General features: G+C 40.8%; 1 protein-coding gene and 1 long non-coding RNA gene across 19 annotated transcripts in view; one reads left to right on the plus strand and one right to left on the minus strand.

The window, feature by feature from the left end:
• LOC140907811 (uncharacterized) overlaps positions 1-12,324 on the minus strand; it is a 45,777-nt gene extending 33,453 nt beyond the window's left edge. For 2 of the 4 annotated variants that reach the window (XR_012157638.2, XR_012157637.2), the window contains exons 1-2: positions 11,234-12,324; positions 10,447-10,531 (exon numbers count right to left, since the gene is read on the minus strand). This is a non-coding gene — a long non-coding RNA (uncharacterized LOC140907811). The remainder of the gene's footprint in view (positions 1-10,446; positions 10,532-11,233) is intronic. The other 2 variants (XR_012157640.2, XR_012157639.2) reach the window with 2 other exon arrangements.
• Positions 1-18,380, plus strand: part of PRKAG2 (protein kinase AMP-activated non-catalytic subunit gamma 2) — a 379,638-nt gene that overhangs the window by 280,506 nt on the left and 80,752 nt on the right. For 11 of the 15 annotated variants that reach the window (XR_012157633.2, XR_012157635.2, XR_012157636.2 and 8 more), the window contains 2 exons: positions 11,795-11,882; positions 12,339-12,395. The exons of 1 other annotated variant lie outside the window; for it this stretch is intronic. Coding sequence is in view for 10 of the 14 variants with exons in the window: in XM_073334621.2 (XP_073190722.1) it covers positions 11,795-11,882; positions 12,339-12,395 (145 nt within the window). In the remaining 4 variants the exon portion in view is untranslated. Of the gene's footprint in view, positions 1-11,794; positions 11,883-12,338; positions 12,400-18,380 lie in introns of those variants that run through there. 3 more of the 15 variants (XM_073334618.2, XM_073334629.1, XM_073334626.1) reach the window with 2 other exon arrangements.

Genomic DNA, 18,380 nt, shown 5'->3' on the forward strand with positions numbered 1-18,380 from the left:
GCAAAACCACCCATACACTCCAGGGTTTTAGTGGTGCTGAGGAGCTTGTGACCATCCCTTTGCACTCGGGTGGATTGCACCCTGTAAATGAAATGTGTGTTGTGTCCAAAGTTCACTGTATAGTTACATGCAGTTCCCATTTTTGTATGGGGAAAGATAAGGACCCACACCGTGGTGCTAACCTCAGCATTACTACATCCAGTGCATCAGGCTGCTAATAAACTATGAAAATCAGTTCTCCACAATTCACACTGTAGCAGACAAGTAGGAGATTTTGTTCATAGTTCAGCGAGCAGATCTAATCCTTTTTCTTTTCTGACCACTTTAGTCTTTATGTATTTCTGGAGCAAGACTAATTAAACCAGAAACAAGGAATAACAATGTTTTAAATTAAATCTGCTTAAACACATTGCTACATAATAAGAATATTTTGGGTTTATTATATGACTAGAGAAAACTAAAATATGCACTGTTGCATTCTGAAGAGAATTGCTGTTAAACACTCCAGTTGTGTAAGACTGTAATTGTACCATGTAACATTAACAAATGGTGGGAAAATTACCATTTGTAACTATTCGTGCATTCAAAATGGTTGTGCCTTGATTTGCATTTAGATGGGAATTCCTTCTTGTGGCTCTCAAATCTATTAGACTTCAAAAAGCAAGGGTTTTTTTCTCTTCTTTGAAGTACTTGCAAGGACATTAAACTTTACTGTTAAACTATCAGTTGTACAATTGGGTCCCCAAGCATAACGGGAACACTAATGTCAATGCCTTTTCTGCTAAGGAAGCAATGAGTAGTGGAAATGCTTTAAAACAAACATCTTTTGATGCATGTCTGGGAATGCACATTTCTTTAATGAAGGACAGCTAAGACTTTTCTTGCAATACTTTAGTAAATCTGTTTCATACAGACTTGTAGTTTGCAACAAAGTTTTTCTGAGTCTTTACCTAGTCATTGTAGATTAATATGTAACTTTTTGTATTACTCAAACACAACTGGCTTTAGAGTATTTTAATTTAAAGTGAAAGCTGGTTCTCTGGGAAAAAGGCAAACAAAGATGTGTTTATTTGTAGAAGGTGATTTAACCCACTCTTATGTAGGAAACACTCAGAGTATTCAATTAGAATTTACATACTAAGCCTAAAAATTTGTTTCTAGAGATGATCCAAAACTGTATATAAATTGCCTTAAAATTGGAGAGTTTAGATAAAATGGGGCCCAAAGCCAACACCATCCCTGGTGGTGGTTGCAGGCAAAAACAGAAGAAATGAGCTCTTGCCAAAACCTCCCCCAGTTTTATCCCATCTCTGTTTGATATTAATGTGTTGGATGATGTGGACACTGTGGAGCATATATAATAAATTTACTTATTTTAATAGTCAGCTCTATTTTGTAATATAGACACTGCACTGCACCCAGTTCAAAAACTGTAATCCACAAAACATCAAGTATCCTCTGTTAGAAGTCCTTATGAGACCTGGCAACCACTAGAATAATCACATGGGATGAAATCCTGGTCCCATTAAGCCCAGTGGGATTTTTGCCACTGACTCCAGTGCATTCAAGCTTAACAGAAAAAGCTTTACCCAGAAAACTACTCATGGCAACACTGGCAAAACCTAGAACTGTTTTCAGCCTTTTAAGAATATTCCTAGATTCATAGACTTTAACAGAGTTATTCCAGTTTTACACCACTGTAAGTGGTATCAGAATCTGCTTTCTAGTGATTACTCGACATTCCTCTGCATTGGGACCCTGATTCAGCAGTCCATCCCTGTTTTGAAAAGCATGGAAATACCTGCTTAACTTTAGGCATTGCTTAAGCACGCATTTAAACTTAATGTGCTTAAATGCATTCCTAAACATGGATGGATTTAAGAATGTTTTTATGCTTTGCTGAATTGTGACCTGGGTGTACTCTTTAATCTCCTGCGAAAAGCAAATAAATGTTATCCATATGTTCCTATAGATTAGAGTCCCATGGGAGATGAGATGATGGAGCTAGTTCTTCATGCCAAGTTCCCAGTTGTTAGTTGTAAGTACGCTTGGATCCTTACATCTGTGCAGAAGCAGTCTCTTGGTGTATGAGAAAAGTAACTGATGAATATTTTTTATAAATTACCCATCAACTTTTGAAAAGCAATTAAATTAAGTAAAAGGATTAGTTCTGATTTTTAAATTCATTGGGATCTACTGTTTGGCTATATTCTAATGGCTAAAAGCATATATGGGTTTGAGTAGAAATTTCTATTATGACATGTTTTTAAATTTAACAGCTATGTTTCCACGTGATTATTAAAGTGATTAAGAGCTGTAAATGTAAGAGTGTAAATATCACTAATACGTTTTAGTTTATTAATATGGAGAGATGAGTCATCTCTTAATAGTTAAGATGAAGCAAGCCTTCTATTATAAGGCTGATGTTCAGCCTCCTCTAATGTGGCAAAAAAACCAAAACAAACCAGTTGAAATTTGACAGGCTGCATCCTGTTATGAAAGAGAATTTTTAAGCCTTTTGCAAAATTAAAATTTTTTTTTTAAGTTTTTTGGATTCACGTTTTTGGACTGGTTGAACTTTTAAAAAATCCTTTTAATGTTTTTATATCTGTGTGTATACACACTGATAATTAAGAGTTCAGTCTTACCCCAAAATGGTAATAAGAACATAAAAACGGTCATACTGGGTCAGACCAAAGGTCTGTCTAGCCCAGTATCCTATCTTCTGACAGTGGCCAATGCCAGGTGCCCCAGAGGGAATGAATAGAACAAGTAATCATCAAGTGATCCATCCCCTGTCACTCATTCCCAAACACCTGCATGAAGACAAAGAAAATCTGGACGGCTCCAATGGGCCGGAGTGATAATGAGTGTGTAGTTGGTAGGGAGAAATATGGTGGATACGTTACTTTCCATTTCCACACTCTTTAACATTTAAGGTTGTTTTTTTTTAATACATATGATGGATTGCTGTACATATTAAGTCTGAAATTGTCACTCATACATTTAGGGCCTAAGCCACAACCAAAACCATTACTGAAATCAATTAGATTTTGGGCAATAAAGAATGCAGCTTTGGGCCTTTCTGGTGTTTGGGTTTACCTTTCAATATGTCTGTCTCAAAGCTCCTAGGATCCCCTATTTTGCTCCCCAACTCAGACCCGGTATAGCATCTGCTACCCAAGCAGGACTGGATGGGATTTCTTCAGAGCCAGTGAGTGATCCTGAATTGAGTTAAGGGGCCACTGTTTAGCAGCATTAGGTACTTGCTCCTTCCTATCCTGTTTCCACCATACTTAACATTCTACCTCCATGATGCTTTCATGGGGCATAAAATTGTGAATCAAAACAGTGTTTCCAGCATGGCAATACATAGACAGGCAGGGCTGTTTGGCCTGAGCACAGGCCTGGGAGCCAAGAGCTCTCCAATTCTAATCTCAGCCCTTTCATTAACTTCCTCTATGGTTTTGTGCAAATCAGACCCTCCCTGCTTCAATTTCCTCGTCTGAAAAGTTGGGATAATACTTACTTATGTGCATCACAGAAGTGCTTGGGGGAATTAATTAATGTGTGTAAAGTGCTGTGGAGATGAAAATGTTAAATGTTGTTTTAATATATTAATTATAACTGTATATAAAATCCAGGGGATAGACTTTCTCCTTCAGAATATGAATAATTCCCATTAATTATAATGTTAAAATGTTAGGGAAAGAACACAGCAATAAAAAGTAAGCAATTTGCTACTACAATTTAAGCTCTCCCCTTCCCAAAATTATTTTGTTTACATCACATTTTTATGACTTTTGCTATTCTATTAACCTTCAGTTGTTTGTTTTACTTTGCCTCCATAAAGATTGCTAGCAGAACTGTATTAAGGTTCTGACTGTGTCAGCATTCTGGTTGTAAACCCCTGTTTTTAAGACATTAATAACTTCTGAGCTGTAACCTAACACAGAAGGAAAATGCTCAGACGATTTTCAAAAATATATATTTTCAAAAATAAACCAACCATTTACTGTTTCACTGTAGTGCAAAACAACTAAGTTTTGTTTTGCAATAATGGATAACAAATGTTTTACGAAATTACAGTATATCAGAAAGATACCAGTATGTATGGCAGGAGCACTGTTCCTTTACACAATAAAAACAGATCAAACTAGAGGGGCTGCAGTATAATGAAGAATCTGGCTCATAGCATCTAAAGTTTTAAATTATTTTGAACACTGTTGGTTTAAAACCCAAATGTGTTAACATTGTAATAGCTTCAAAGCTTGTCTAGATTAGGATTAAAGATGTATTAGTAGTAGTAAAAAGAACAGTAGTACTTGTGGCACCTTAGAGACTAACAAATTTATTAGAGCATAAGCTTTCGTGGGCTACAGCTCACTTCATCTGATGCATAGAATGGAACATATAGTAAGAAGATATATAGATATACACACACACACACATACAGATAAGTTGGAAGTTGCCATACAAACTGTGAGAGGCTACTTCGTTAAGATGAGCTATTATCAGCAGGAGAAAAAAAAACTTTTGTAGTGATAATCAAGATGGCCCATTTAGACAGTTGACAAGAAGGTGTGAGGATACTTAACTTAGGGAAATAGATTCAATATGTGTAATGACCCAGCCACTCCCAGTCTCTATTCAAACCCAAGCTAATGGTATCTAGTTTGCATATTAATTCAAGCTCAGCAGTTTCTCCTTGGAGTCTGTTTTTGAAGCTTTTCTGTTGCAAAATTGCCACCCTTAAATCTTTTACTGAGTGGCCAGAGAGGTTGAAGTGTTCTCCTACCAGTTTTTGAATGTTATGATTCCTGATGTCAGATTTGTGTCCATTTATTCTTTTACGTAGAGACTGTCCGGTTTGGCCAATGTACATGGCAGAGGGGCATTACTGGCACATGATGGCATATATCACATTGGTAGATGTGCAGGTGAACGAGCCCCTGATGGCGTGGCGAATGTGATTAGGTCCTATGATGGCGTCTCTTGAATAAATATGTGGACAGAGTTGGCATCGGGCTTTGTTGCAAGGATAGGTTCCTGGGTTAGTGTTTTTGTTGTGTGGTGTGTGGTTGCTGGAGAGTATTTGCTTCAGGGTGGGGTAGTAGGCATCCTTCAGTCTCGAGAGACCATGGATATGCGCCCCTGAGAGGTAAAGAATTTGCTCAGTTGGTTTTATGGCAGCTGTAACTGAAGAGATCCACTTGAGAGAGACAGACATGTTCTAACACATTTGAAAAGTCAAATGTGGACCAGACACACACTGCCTTTGATATGTGATAAGCCTATGGGGAGCCTAGGCTCAAACTCAGTAACCTTAATGCATGTTCAAGTATACACTGCCTTGCCTACAGTAGACTTAAAACGTTATCTAACACATTCTAACATCATACCTTTAACTCCTAGTCTAGACAAGGTCTTAGTATATTAATACATACACTATATATTAGTATAAACTAGTCTATACTATACCTAGTACAGACTAAAGGAGCTATTAGAAACCTTTTGTGGCAGCAGATTAAATAGTCTAAATACACAGATGTTCCTACATTATGCCATATCATATCAATGTAATGGGAGTTACAGCCCTGTCTGGGGTAGAACAGATTTTTCTCCTAGACCTTAATGACTCATCCTTTTGTGCTGACGTAGTTCATTGATCTCAGAATATTAGCATGCCAGTATCCTGCTAGGCTAGCTCACAGTTGTTATACAGACAAAACTGCACAGGATCGTTTCAGGGGACGAGACAAGATGTCACGTTCATTGTAACACAATTTGATTTATGACCAATAACTAATATCTAATACCTATGTATACACACACACACAAACACACACACCAAATGTTCTGCAGCTGCTGTATAGTTACCAGTCCTGAATGTAGCTTGAGTTCGTGGCTTGGGTTCGTAGCTTGTGGCGGCTAACTGGCCAGGAAAGCCAGGCACAAGGAAGGGCTGGGTCTCTGTTGGGCATGCACCAATGCCCTTCCATGTTGGCAGCAGAATGTCACCCTCCAAAGTCTTCCATCTCACCCATCCATTTTGTAGGCTTTAGTTTGAATCCAGAGTCTATAGGTCTTGCTGTGTCAGGCTGCCTCTGGGTTCAGTGTGATTGATCACCCGTCAATTGCAGACAGGACTTTCAGCCTGGGACCTGGCTTTGATGTTTCTTCAATTGTTCTTTTCTTTTGAGGGTGGACTCTTCTTACTTTGTCAGGGCTGTTGTCTGCATCTTCAGCCCTTGGGTGTTTACACTTTATTTCATTAGGACGGGCTGGGGCTGGAGGTTGATTCCATCATCCATACATACCTCATTCAGACAACTAAACTAATAAGATTACAGCAGGGTTTTGCAAAAATGAAGGTTGCAGCAAGCTTTTACAAAATGGAGTGCGCATTTTAAAATGGAGTTTGGGACAAGTTAAAGTGGAGTTTGAGTTACAATATGGACAAGTGTAAGGAATGGCAAACAGTGAACAGAAGTTACAATGTTGCAAGTTTCAGCGATTTAAGCAGCAATTGGATTGAAAGTGAAACTCAATTAGCCAGTTATTGGGGTAACCGGTTTTATGAATGAATGTTGTTTCATTCATAAAACTTTACTTATGAAGTTATATTAATAAAGTGAACGATTAAAAACAATTTCATTGATCAGTTCTACACAGTGGGTGAGCGAAAGATGGAATTTCCAATGCAAGGATGGAGATTCTTAGTTTCCATTGCATTTATGAGCAGTACAGAGGCAATTATAACACAGTGTCGTTTTGGTAAAACAGCTATCCGCAATGTAGTGTTACGTATACACTAGCAAATATTACTAGGGGTTAATAATCTTTAAATTACATTGAATTTGTCTTCATATTGTCAGCTTGGATACAGTTTTTCCCACAAAAAAATTAACACTCTGATCCTGCAGTGATGATTGTGAGGTTTGCTGGCATAGAGCTTATGGCATGATTTGGGCCTAAATGTCTTCTTATGGCTTATTATGTACTATAGCAGGTGAAATACGTTGTGTACTTTCAGGGTGTGTGTGTCAAATGTAAGCTACAAACAACATATGAATTTTTTTTAAATGTTGGGTATTTAGTAGCTTATTGTGTGGTGTTAAAAAAAGAAACACAATTTTAAAATCTGGCATAATTTTTCTTTCCAGTCAAACATCTATTCATAGTTTAATAGATCCATAGATTCCAAAGCCAGAAGGGAGCACTGCAATCATTTAGTGTGCCCTCCTGTATAATAGAAGCCATAGAACTTCCCAAAAAATAATTCGTAGAGCATATCTTTTTGGAAAATCATCAATCTTGATTTTAAAATTATCAGCAATGGAGAATTCACCGTGATCCTTGCTAAGTTGTTCTGATGGTTAATTACTCTCACTGTTAAAAATGTAAGCCTTATTTTCAGTCTGAATTTGTCTAACTTCAGCTTCTGGCCATTGGATCATTTTATACCTTTCTCTACTAGATTGAAGAGCCCACTATTAAATATTTGTTTTCCATGTAGATACTAACAGACTGTAATCAAGTCATCCCTGAGCCTTCTTTTTGTTAAGCTAAATAGATGGAGCTTCTTTCAGTCTATCACAATAAGGCATGTTTTCTAATCCTTTAATCATTCTCGTGGCTGTTCTCTGAACCCTCACCAATTTATCTATATTCTTCTTGAATTGTGCACACCAGAACTGGACACAGTATTCCAGGAGTGGTTACACCAGTTCCAAACACACAGTTAAAATAACTTCTCAACTCCTACTTGAAATTCTCCTATTAATGCATCCAAGGATGGCACTAGCCCTCTGGCCACAGTGTCACACTGGGAGCTCATGTACAGCTGATTATCCACCACAATCCCCAAATCATTTTCAATCACCGCTTCCCAAGACAGTGTCCCCCATCATATAAGTGTGGCCTACATTTCTTTGTTCCTAGATGTATTTAGCCATATTAAAATGCATATTGTATGCTTGCAGCCAGCTTATCAAGCGATCCAGGTCACTCTTTATCAGTGACCCGGTCCTCATTATTTATTGCTTCCCTAATTTTTGTGTCATCTACAAACTTTATCAGTGATGATTTTATGTTTTCTTCCAGGTCATTAATGAAAATGTTATAATAGCTTAGGGCCAAGAACCAATCCCCGTGGGACCTCACTAGAAACATGCCCTATGATATTGTTATGACAATCAATACCCTTTTGGACTTCCAGCTATATATAATTTATATCCTTTTTAATTAAAAAATAAACCAGATTTCTGTAACTAATTCCCTGATCCTACAAAAACATGCTTTATTACTAGTTTAGTCCTATCAATATTAATTTTTCTCCTGAAATGTATGTATTCTTTATTGGAAGTTTTACTTTCATAGTAGGGCCACCACTTGTCTGGGTTTTCCCAGAATTTTTTTTGTTTGTTTTTGTGAGGTAGCTGTCCTGGGAAGTCTGCAAGGGTACTCAGTTTTATTGGCTCAGGATTATCCCAGATGTCTTGTTTTTTTGTAACTCAGAGATGGCAACCTTATTTCACAACTTTTTCTCCATGGTAAATATTTTTGTTAAGATACACGTCAGTGGTGTTCTTCATTCTGACAAGTTTACTTTTCGTTCTTCCAAATGGGTGTCATTTGCTATGTGACGGGGGGGGGGGGGGGGGAATAGGTGTCCCCCTTGACCTTGCTCCTCCTCCCAGAATTTTCACAGCTCCTTACCAGCTGGAGCTGTGATAGCTCCCCACAGAACTGCAGGGGCCACTATAAGCACTGGGTTATATTTGTTTGAGTTGGGGTGACACCTTAATGGTTTTGGGGTTCTTTTTTAAACAAACAAAAAAAATTTGGTAAGAAGCACATTTTACCCTGATCAATATCAAGACAACTGATATAAAAGGAAAATTGTAAGGGGGGGGGGGTTAAGCACAGCTGAAATAAAAGATATAATTAAAATGCTGTGGATGTTCTGAAGTATTGCTACTTAGTGTATGCAGTATTGGTGGTTTATATGGCTGATCAGCTACAATATTCATTGAGGTATATATTCATAATATTTCACCATTACAAAAAACAACACACAAGTTGTTTGGAATTAAACTTGACACAGTGTCCTCATGGTGGTCTTTCTTATGACCAAGAATTGGACACTCCTACTTCCTGAGCAAATGAGGGTTCATATTAAAGTCCACTGGAAGGGGTTTGTTTAGGGGTAGAAAGCAGTCACCCAACCCCCCTGAGGCTCTTATTTTCCTTCTTTGTAGCTGCCATGCAGAACTGTGCTAGAATTGTTAAGGTTCTGTACTCCCTTCTCAACCCTTAACTCTCACTAACACACATTTTGTGGTGTTCCCTAGTTTTTGTGCATGTTATTCTGCTGGAAAGCAAGAAATATTGAATGCCTTAGTCCTCTGTCTGCCTTCTCCTTGGAAGACTTCCTCACCTTCAGCAGCCAGTGCCTGTGACTGGGAGCCAAATAAACCATAGTATTCTCTACATGGTTGCTATGACTCCTTTGAAGCACCATGCTCTGCATCATGGAGCATTTCTAACGTCTACTAGCATCTGCTGCCACAGCTCAGCAAGGGATAGAGAACCTACTTCTAAGGAGAAGGAATGCTTCCTTTGAAGCTCTACAGCAGAGAGAAGCCTGGTTTCCTTCTGAGCCCTGCAGACAAATAAGTCAGTAGCTGTCCAAGGAAAAGGCAGTTAAATAAGAGGGTAGAGATGAATAGAGACAACCATTAAGAACTAAAATGAAAACTCCGAGGAAGAGGCAGAAGGGGTTAGGTAACAAGGTAAGCAGAAGAACTCAATCCCCCTGGACCTGTCTCTGCCAGTTGCTAGCAATCCGTGATTTTGGGCCACAAAAAGTATATGCTAATTCAGAAGGTTCATAATGTAAACTTTATTTACATTACCCTGTCTCAGCCAGTGTGATTTATGCTGAACATTTCTAAAGCATCCACACTTTAGTGACTAACAACTTCAGGCTATTCATTTTCTAAATTATAGACTATGAAGCCAGAAAGACTCATTATGATCATCTAGTCTATCCTCTTGCATAATAAAAGCCATATACTTTCACCCTTTAATTCCTGCATCAAGACCATAACTTCTGATTAAGCGCAAGAGCATTTCATTTAAAAAGAAACCCAATCTGGATTTAAAGACTTCAAATGATGAAGAATCTATCCCATCCCTTGGTAAACTTTTCCAGTGGTTAATTACCCTTACTTTAAAAAATGTGTACTTTATATGAACAGACTTAGAAAAGTGGAGGTAAAATAAGAACCTTAAAATATTTTACACCTGGTCATTTATGTGGAAAAGACCTGCTGTATTTAACCAAGCTATAGCACCTGTGTAGCAGAAACTCATAAAGAAAATGGAATGATCACTTTAAAAGGGGCTGTCCAAACTTTGTCCAACAGTACAGTAACTTACCAGGAGCATGAAGACTACTCCACTTGTTCCATCTGTCCAAAATCCGGTCCCCACACTCCTTACAGCTTCATTTACCACAGCATCTCTGTTTCATGAGTACAGAATAGGACAGATGACACTCATCTTTATCTTTACTTCAGAGAAATGGGGCCTGCACAGACAACAGTCTGACATGCAGTGTAACCAGGCCCCCTGGCATCAAGCTGGACCACTGCATGCTGGGACTTGCTGAATGTTGTGGGCCCGCTGTAATGCTGGGGTCTGACTCTTGTGTGTCTCACAGTGCCACAGCCAGGCTGGGACCCTCGCTGTCCTGGGAGGCTGGGCCTACAGTAGGTGTGAGAGGCATGTTGTGGGAGGTGGAGGATGGGGTCTCCAGGCACACCAGGACCCGGGACACGCCTGGGAGGGCAGGGACTGCAGCGGGGACTGGTCTGCAGGACAGCCTGAGAAAGACATGCCTCGTGAAGGTGGCCCACCCTTGGCAGTGGGGAGGTGGGATCCAGCATCCCCCGCTAGACAGCGGTGGGACTGGCTGCTCACGGCCGCCTTAGCAGGTAAATATATCGGACACTACCAACGCCGGCTGTCGGGGGAAGGGCTTCCTCCTGGCAGGTTACCTTACCCCGACCCTGGGAAGAATGGCAGGCGGCTTTAACAGCCCGCCCTCGCCCTGCAGGCTGGACAGGGAAAGGTGGATGGCTTGACCCAGGGTGCAAGTAGCAATAGCACAACCACCGGTCTCTCCTCCCCCCCCCCTCCCGCTCTCTGTGTGAATGGTAGTTACCTTCCCTCCTGTGTAGAGCAGCCTGCTTGATTGCTGCAAAACGGAATGTTCCAAATCCCGGTCAGGCCCCAGAAAGGGGGACCGTGAGGAGGAAGGGGTGGAACTTTCTCACCGAAAGGTTCTTTTGGCTGCCTGTGGAATCTAACGGACGTAAACGGCAGCTCGCTGACTTGAAGGATGCTGAGGAGACGCGAGACCTCCCACGTCACAGGCCAGTGGCCTCTCCAAAGGACAGAGTCCTACCCGGCCTGGCTGTAAAGGGTTAATGGGCTGGGAGCAGCCGCCGGGGGTGGGGGTGGGGGGGGAGGTCCCGCCTCCTCCCCTCCCCCAGTGCGTGTAGGAGACAGCACAAATCGAGCCCCGTCAGGCTGGAGGGTGATCCCCTCCCTCATCCCCACACGGACTCGGGCTAGCAGCCGCCTTCCGCATCCGCCCGGCGGCTACTCCCCTCCGTCAGACCGGCTCAGCCTCTGCCACGCCGGGCTGCGTCCGATGCCGCCGCGGGTCCGGTAGGTCCGCGCCTGGATGCTGATCCCCTTCTCCGTTTTCCCCCTTCCGCAGGCGGCGGCAGCTGCGGCGGCTCCGGCTTCTCCTCAGCCCCCGGCCGCCTCTGAAGGGATGCTGGAGAAACTAGAGCTCGACGATGAAGGTAAGTCGGAGGCGCCTGCCGCGGAGCAGCGACTGACGGACAGACACTCCCCGAGCTCCGGGCATAGCTGCCCGCTCCGGGGCTCGCTCCTGGCCCTGCTGCTGGGGGGGCCGGACGGAGACGCCAGCATCCCCCGGGGGGGCGGGAAGCCGAGACAGTCGGGTCTCCCCGGCGACGCGTGCTCGCCAGCCCGCTGGGGGCTGCCCCGCACCCTGCTGCCTGTGCCCTTGGAAAGGGGCGAGGCGGGTCGCTGGGTTACAGCCGACCCTGCCCCCAGACTCGGCCCAGCTCGTGCGGGGCGTGGGGCGATCGCGGCGTGGGGACCCGGCCCGAGTGTGCCGTTCGCACGCTGGGCGCTTCACAGCAGATGGCCACTCAGGCGAGCAAATGCCGCTCTTCGTCACCCTCTCCTGTGGTGGGATCCTTCGTCGCCCTTCCTTGATCTGTTTTTTCCAGTTATCGCTGGGCCCACTTCTGTATGTGGGGCGGAGGAGGATGAAAACCTGGACACGCGTGGGTTGTTTTTTTTTTTGCTTTTAAAGAACTGTTGTATATCCTGGTGATAACATTTACCGTAGACCTTGACCTCTAGATGACAAAATTGGGAATATTGTACCAGATGGGGGCAAGTATTAGAAAAAGTCAGTGTTCACAGAACAGACTTATCTCTGCCAGCTTTTCTTTGGTGTTGCTTCCTATTTAGCTCCTAATTAGATGACTGACAAATAGTTAACTCAGGTAGGATTTGAGCCTCTGACTTATTTACACGTCTTGCAGGCACTATGCTGTTTTGTAAAGGAGTTTATTCTCCTCCATAATTTTGAGCAGATCTATAAGCTTGTGCCTTTTTGAAGGGGACTGTGTTGAAAACTTAAGATAGTAGTTTTTAGACATGATGGCCCTTTCATAGTGAATGGCCATAGAAATCTAATTTTCACATTTAATATTTTAAAGTAGCTAAAACTTCATAGGCTTTTTATTTGCAGAACATGTAGTAATATATCTTTTAAAACTTCGGAAATAATAGGCTGAGTCATTTATAGTAAAAAAAAAAATGGTTCTTTTTGATAGCTGTTCCTTTCTGTAGCTGATATTGCTGTTGAATGTAATTAACCACAAACCTCATTTTAAATTCCTTTATGACTTTTAAAGGTTTTTCTTGCGTCCTACTGGCTTGACTGCTTGTCTAAGAGCTTCTTGCTCTATAACTTTTAAAGCAAAGGTAGGCCAGTCAAATGGTTCTCATGCCTTTTTTGTCTTGGTGATGCCTTACAAGAACAATAAAATCTGTAGCTTCAGTATGATTTATTTAACATGAATGTTGGATGTAAGGAATTCAGTCTCTAATTTGTACTATCCTTCCCCAATTTAATATCAATAATTTCTGACCACATCTGTACCTTTCATGTACTTGATTGACTTCCTCTTATCTTCAGGTTGGAGAGTTAAACCACAGTCTGTCCTAAACTTGTCTTATTGATCTGCTACAAATATTCAGTTTTGGGGAAATGTAAATAAATCACCTTTGTTTGTTTACTGTCTACTTTAATAGTAGTCAGAGTAGCAAGGACAGATTCTTCTGCTGGGATAAGAGTATAGTTGGATAGATTAACAATATTGCTGGGTGGGTTAAGGGAACCACTGTTGTGGCCCCTTGTGGCATGTAGTAGTTTCTGATTAAGTGAGCTGTAGCTCATGAAAGCTTATGTCTAATAAATTTGTTAGTCTCTAAGGTGCCACAACTACTCCTTTTCTTTTTAATAGTATATCATAATATCCTGAGGTGGATGTCCGGTCTAAACAAAAACTCATTTACACAAGATAGTACAGATTATTGTGATAGAATAATTTATTTTCCAGTGCACATGTCAGATTATAAAATATGAATTCACTGTCAATCATTCTCACTATTTGCAAACTTCTGTTCTATTGTGGTATTTCTTGGAATGTTATTTTTCCTTCATCAAACTGAAGTTATGTATGTGACTGTTCTTTTGAGTTGGTATATAAGTTTGAGAGTTTTGCTTTGTTTTAATTTGTTGTATATTGGTTTTAGAATTTGTCAGAGGCAGCATATTCCTCCATTGGTGGACAGTGCACTTAATAGCAAACCCTGGCCCCAATCAGAGGCATTTGCTGTCTTCGTAGGGAATCTATCTAGCATTTGGCTGGAAGGATAGTGATCAAAACATGGGCATTAAGAATGCTACTTATATAAAATAGGGGTATGTTCAGTGTAGACAATTTTGATAAAACTAACAGCCCATACATTAGAGCAAAACTTATTTCATTGTTACAATATGTCTTCATATGTGAAATCAATATGTAGAGAAGCCCAAAGACAGTGGGATGCAGATGGAAATGTTCACAGTGCATATATTTTTGACCTCAGTCTTGCTCTTGTTGCTATGATTGAAGTTGTGTTAATGTTAGGGAAGGGAGGAGAAAAAATGTTCTGGTTATTTGGTAGATGAGACGTACTGAGTGGTAAGGTGGTTCAGAAACAAAAGGCCTTCAAGAATGTGATTAGATTTCACGCTGTGTGGATGCAGTTTTATCATATTTGGGGTTCTGTCTTGTCACATTTCAAGCCCTCTCTCTCTAATCTATAAAATGACGTGTTTTAATTAAAAACTTGTTTTCTAGCTGTTATTATAGATTGATCTAGCTTTGTGTTTCACATATGGCTAGCTTCCCCAACAGTATGTCCACCAACCAGTAACTATCTGGTATATCAAATTATGCAACAGTTCCTTTGGAACCGAATGTTTAATAGAAAGTAACCATCAAAAACAAGGCCTCAAAATAGTCTTATTCCAGAATGGATCTGGCTTGTGATTCTCTTGAAAGCCTACACAAATGAGAGAGAATTTAACTGGCATTTTAATTTAAAGGAAATTAATTCACATTATTTGAAACTAATTGTTTAAACTGAAGGGTGGGGGGAAGTGAAATGCTGCTTAGAATACAAACCTTTCTTTTAACTGCATTTTGTCTCATGGGATGGTATGTTGCTTTGCAGAATCTGGTTTCTCAGAAGGGATGGCGAAGGGATGGTCTGTAAGTAAAATGGACAGGACATAGACTCAAAAACAGCACACTTGTATCTGGAAAATTTTGTACCTACTAGTGTTACAATTAACACATAAGATACCTATCCCTGAGAGAGAAATGTAGGTTCTTCCTTCTCCCTACCCTCTTCCCCTGCTCTACTCCCCCCGCCCCCTCCTCCTCGCTTGTTCACTTTGGACATTTGACTGGACTCTCTATTGTTTCACTTTGTTGGTCAGTTGCAGATCCTGTCTTTTGCAATAGAATGATGCCATAATTCTTGTATTGAGTGCTCTTACTCAGTCTTTTCAAGAGAGTGTTTACTAGTATTAGCTGCAGTGGAGCTTAAACACAATAGCCAGCACATCAATATATACATAGAAGGGAAGGAGAGGAAGAAAGAGGTGGGCCAAAATATGTTTAGTTTGCTTGGATCTGCCCAAAAGACACTTCTAAACATCAGTAAGAGAACAAAGAAACTTTTAAAATTATTAATAAAAGAGTTGTTTACTAGAAAGCTCAGGACATGCTGTTTAAATGCTGATTTCTCTCTCAGAAAATGGACGTTGAATTAAAATATTTTTAACTAGTTAAGATCAGTGCCCTTTTAGCAGGGATTGGAAATGAGACCACTGAAGTAGGTTTTCTTATCTTTCATACTGTTACTTTTTTGGGAGGCAGTTCCTTGTTACTGTCAAAAATGTGACAAAGCTGATGTGTGCATGTACCTAATAATAAACACACACACCTGCTGTTACATCAAAGTGGATTCCTTGGTTTGTTTCACACATAGTTTTGGGTTGACTTCTGAAACTTCAGGACAGATCATGGATTGCATAGCTCCTCAAAAAGAAAAGAATAAACACGCTGCTCCTCAACTGCTTTCTGTATGGGATCAGTGTCAAGAGATAGTAGGTCTGGGGTTTATTTTTGTTTTTTTGCAAAGGCAGGGGAGGGAGAGGGCTGGGGAAGAGCTAGTAGAAGGAATTTGTTTTTGTGTATTTAACAGAAAAACTTCACCACCACATTTTGAGTCACTGGGTAGCTTCATTTTGTTACAGATGGAAATGTCTGAGATCTAGGTTTTTGTTTTTTTTTCCTTTTAAAATAACTGTTAGCATTATTGGTTGAAACGATACCATGACACTAATCTAATCTGAATTTTCTTCACCCCCCATCTCTAAAATTCTTTAGGCTACAGAAGTTACCTTAGTTTCAGTATTTACATCCCAGATATCAACCATATACCTGTCAGCTGTAGTAATTTGGTTGGTTCAGCATTGTAACTGTACCTTGGGTAACTGGTTCTACTGCAGTGTTGGCTCACGGCCATCTCTTTACCATCTTATCCACCAGCACAATTTAAAGAAAATAAAGTGGCAGCACTGAGTATACAAAAAGCTGCAGTTGTTTTTTCCAGGCTATCTCATCCCAGATTAAAGGCTAGGAACAAATTTTTGTCATGTGGGGCTCATACTAAGGGTGTGGTGGAAGGAAGGGTATAGTGAGGGAGAAGAAAAGAGCCATTTAAAGAAAATCTTGGGTTAACTCTTCCTACTTCAGGTCAGGTCTCTTTCAACCTTCTCCTTTGAACTATTACATCTTTGGTATGTTCAGGTGTCTTTCGTTGACTGCTTCAGATTCACTTAAAAAAAAAAAAAAAAAAAAAGCTTTTGTGCTGACATGGAGCTTTGTCTGTACTTCAGCACTACAGTGAATGCTCATGATGCACTTGTGCAGCCCAGAATGAACACTGGAATGGTGGTTTTTAATCTTATAACTAGGCTCTAAGCTTAGACAGAACTATATTGCTATCGCGTCCAGATCAACACAGTGTTACAGTGGCTGGCCTTCCATTTCTCTTTCTAGACTGTCCAACAGGGTTTCTGCAGAACAATACATGGCCCAGGAGCTAAATATGCTTTGTCCACAGCACTTCTAGCCTAGGAAGTGAGTGCCCAGATTTAGAAGTTGAACCTATGTTTGTTGTATGGTAATGCTTGCAACTGCTGTAGGATCACTGAGCTTGTCCATTACTGATTATTGTGGATCAATATTAAACATTTTAGACCCTGACACTTAAGTTTTTTAGGAGGTTTTATGTGTGTCTAAAGAGTTGGTACTATACAATCTGCATTTCTAATCTTCCCACCAAAGCTGCTCAGTGTTGCCCAGCTGTATCTCCTGTTTCCTTTCCTACACACCCACCTCTTGCACTATGTTCTCCCAATTTCTTCTTCCCTTTTGATGACACCCTCTTGTCTATTTATGTGACTATATCTCTTTCATGGTGTTTCCTATGCATGGAGTAGCCTCCTACATACAGCCTGTAGTATGCCAAACAACCTCTCCTCTCCCACAAGTTCTTCCTTAAATCTGTCTGTTAACCTTTCACCACTAACTGTCATACCTTTTTCATGTCTCTGCTCGTAATACTTTAACTTGGCTCATGTTGTAATAACCCACTTCAGTTGTTGGGGGAGGCTGTAATACTGTTATAGGAAAGGTGGCAACAAAATGAATATTATAGGTTGACTCATTGCACAAAACTACATTAAGACAGAGTCAAGCATTCAAAAGTTTTGGAAAAGGCAGAGTTACAGTTGCCTGTGCAACCTTAATTTGGCCTCCTTGTGTGTATGTATTATGATATACTCTCTAATTCCATGATTATACTGTTCTCCTCCCGCCCCCCCGGACTCCTGACTCATTCAGTGCACAGGATAGACCTGCTCTGAGGATGCATCAGGGTTGTATAGTGATGGAATCTATCTGAAGGGCCCCTGCTTCATTTGTTGCAGAAGTTGGTAGATAGGGAGTTAGTGAGGCAGGGGATTATGAAAGAGAAAGGAAGATCTCCTAATTAAGGTAGTTGAATGTGCTACCCTGGGGAACTGGATTCTCTGTGGCCGTAGCAAGGTAGTTGCTATGTTATGCCAGGCAAGTTCCTTCAATCACCCTTTCAGAGGTGGTCACTAATTGGATGTTCCTCATTTTATGGTGTTCTGGGATCTGATTTGCAGAAGTGCTGAGAACTCACAGCAGCAGTTGAAGTCAGTAGGAATTGTGCTTTGAGCATACAAAGTGCTATATAATGTTACGTTCTCTGAAAAATTAGGTCCCAAGTGCCTCAGGTTGGGCACCCAAAATTAGTGGATACTTTAGATCTTAATCTGTCTCAGCTCACCATCTGTAAAATGGGGATAAGTACAGCACTGCTATGAGATGAGGGGTTGATAAGATATACTAACTAATGTTAATGAAGCACTCCAATACTTGATGAACACCCCAGAAAAGCCCATGAGGAAATTAATAATTTTGCCTTCAGAGAAGGGTTTGAATAGTGTGCTGTAAAGAAGGCATGGCCACACGCTGAACAGTGAGGATCAAACAAAATATTGAAGAGTGGCTCATTGAGTACCTTGCATGCTGTGCTGTGAATAAGAC

This window comes from Lepidochelys kempii, chromosome 2, assembly GCF_965140285.1.
Source record: "Lepidochelys kempii isolate rLepKem1 chromosome 2, rLepKem1.hap1, whole genome shotgun sequence".
In the NCBI taxonomy this organism is placed as follows: Eukaryota; Metazoa; Chordata; order Testudines; family Cheloniidae; genus Lepidochelys; species Lepidochelys kempii.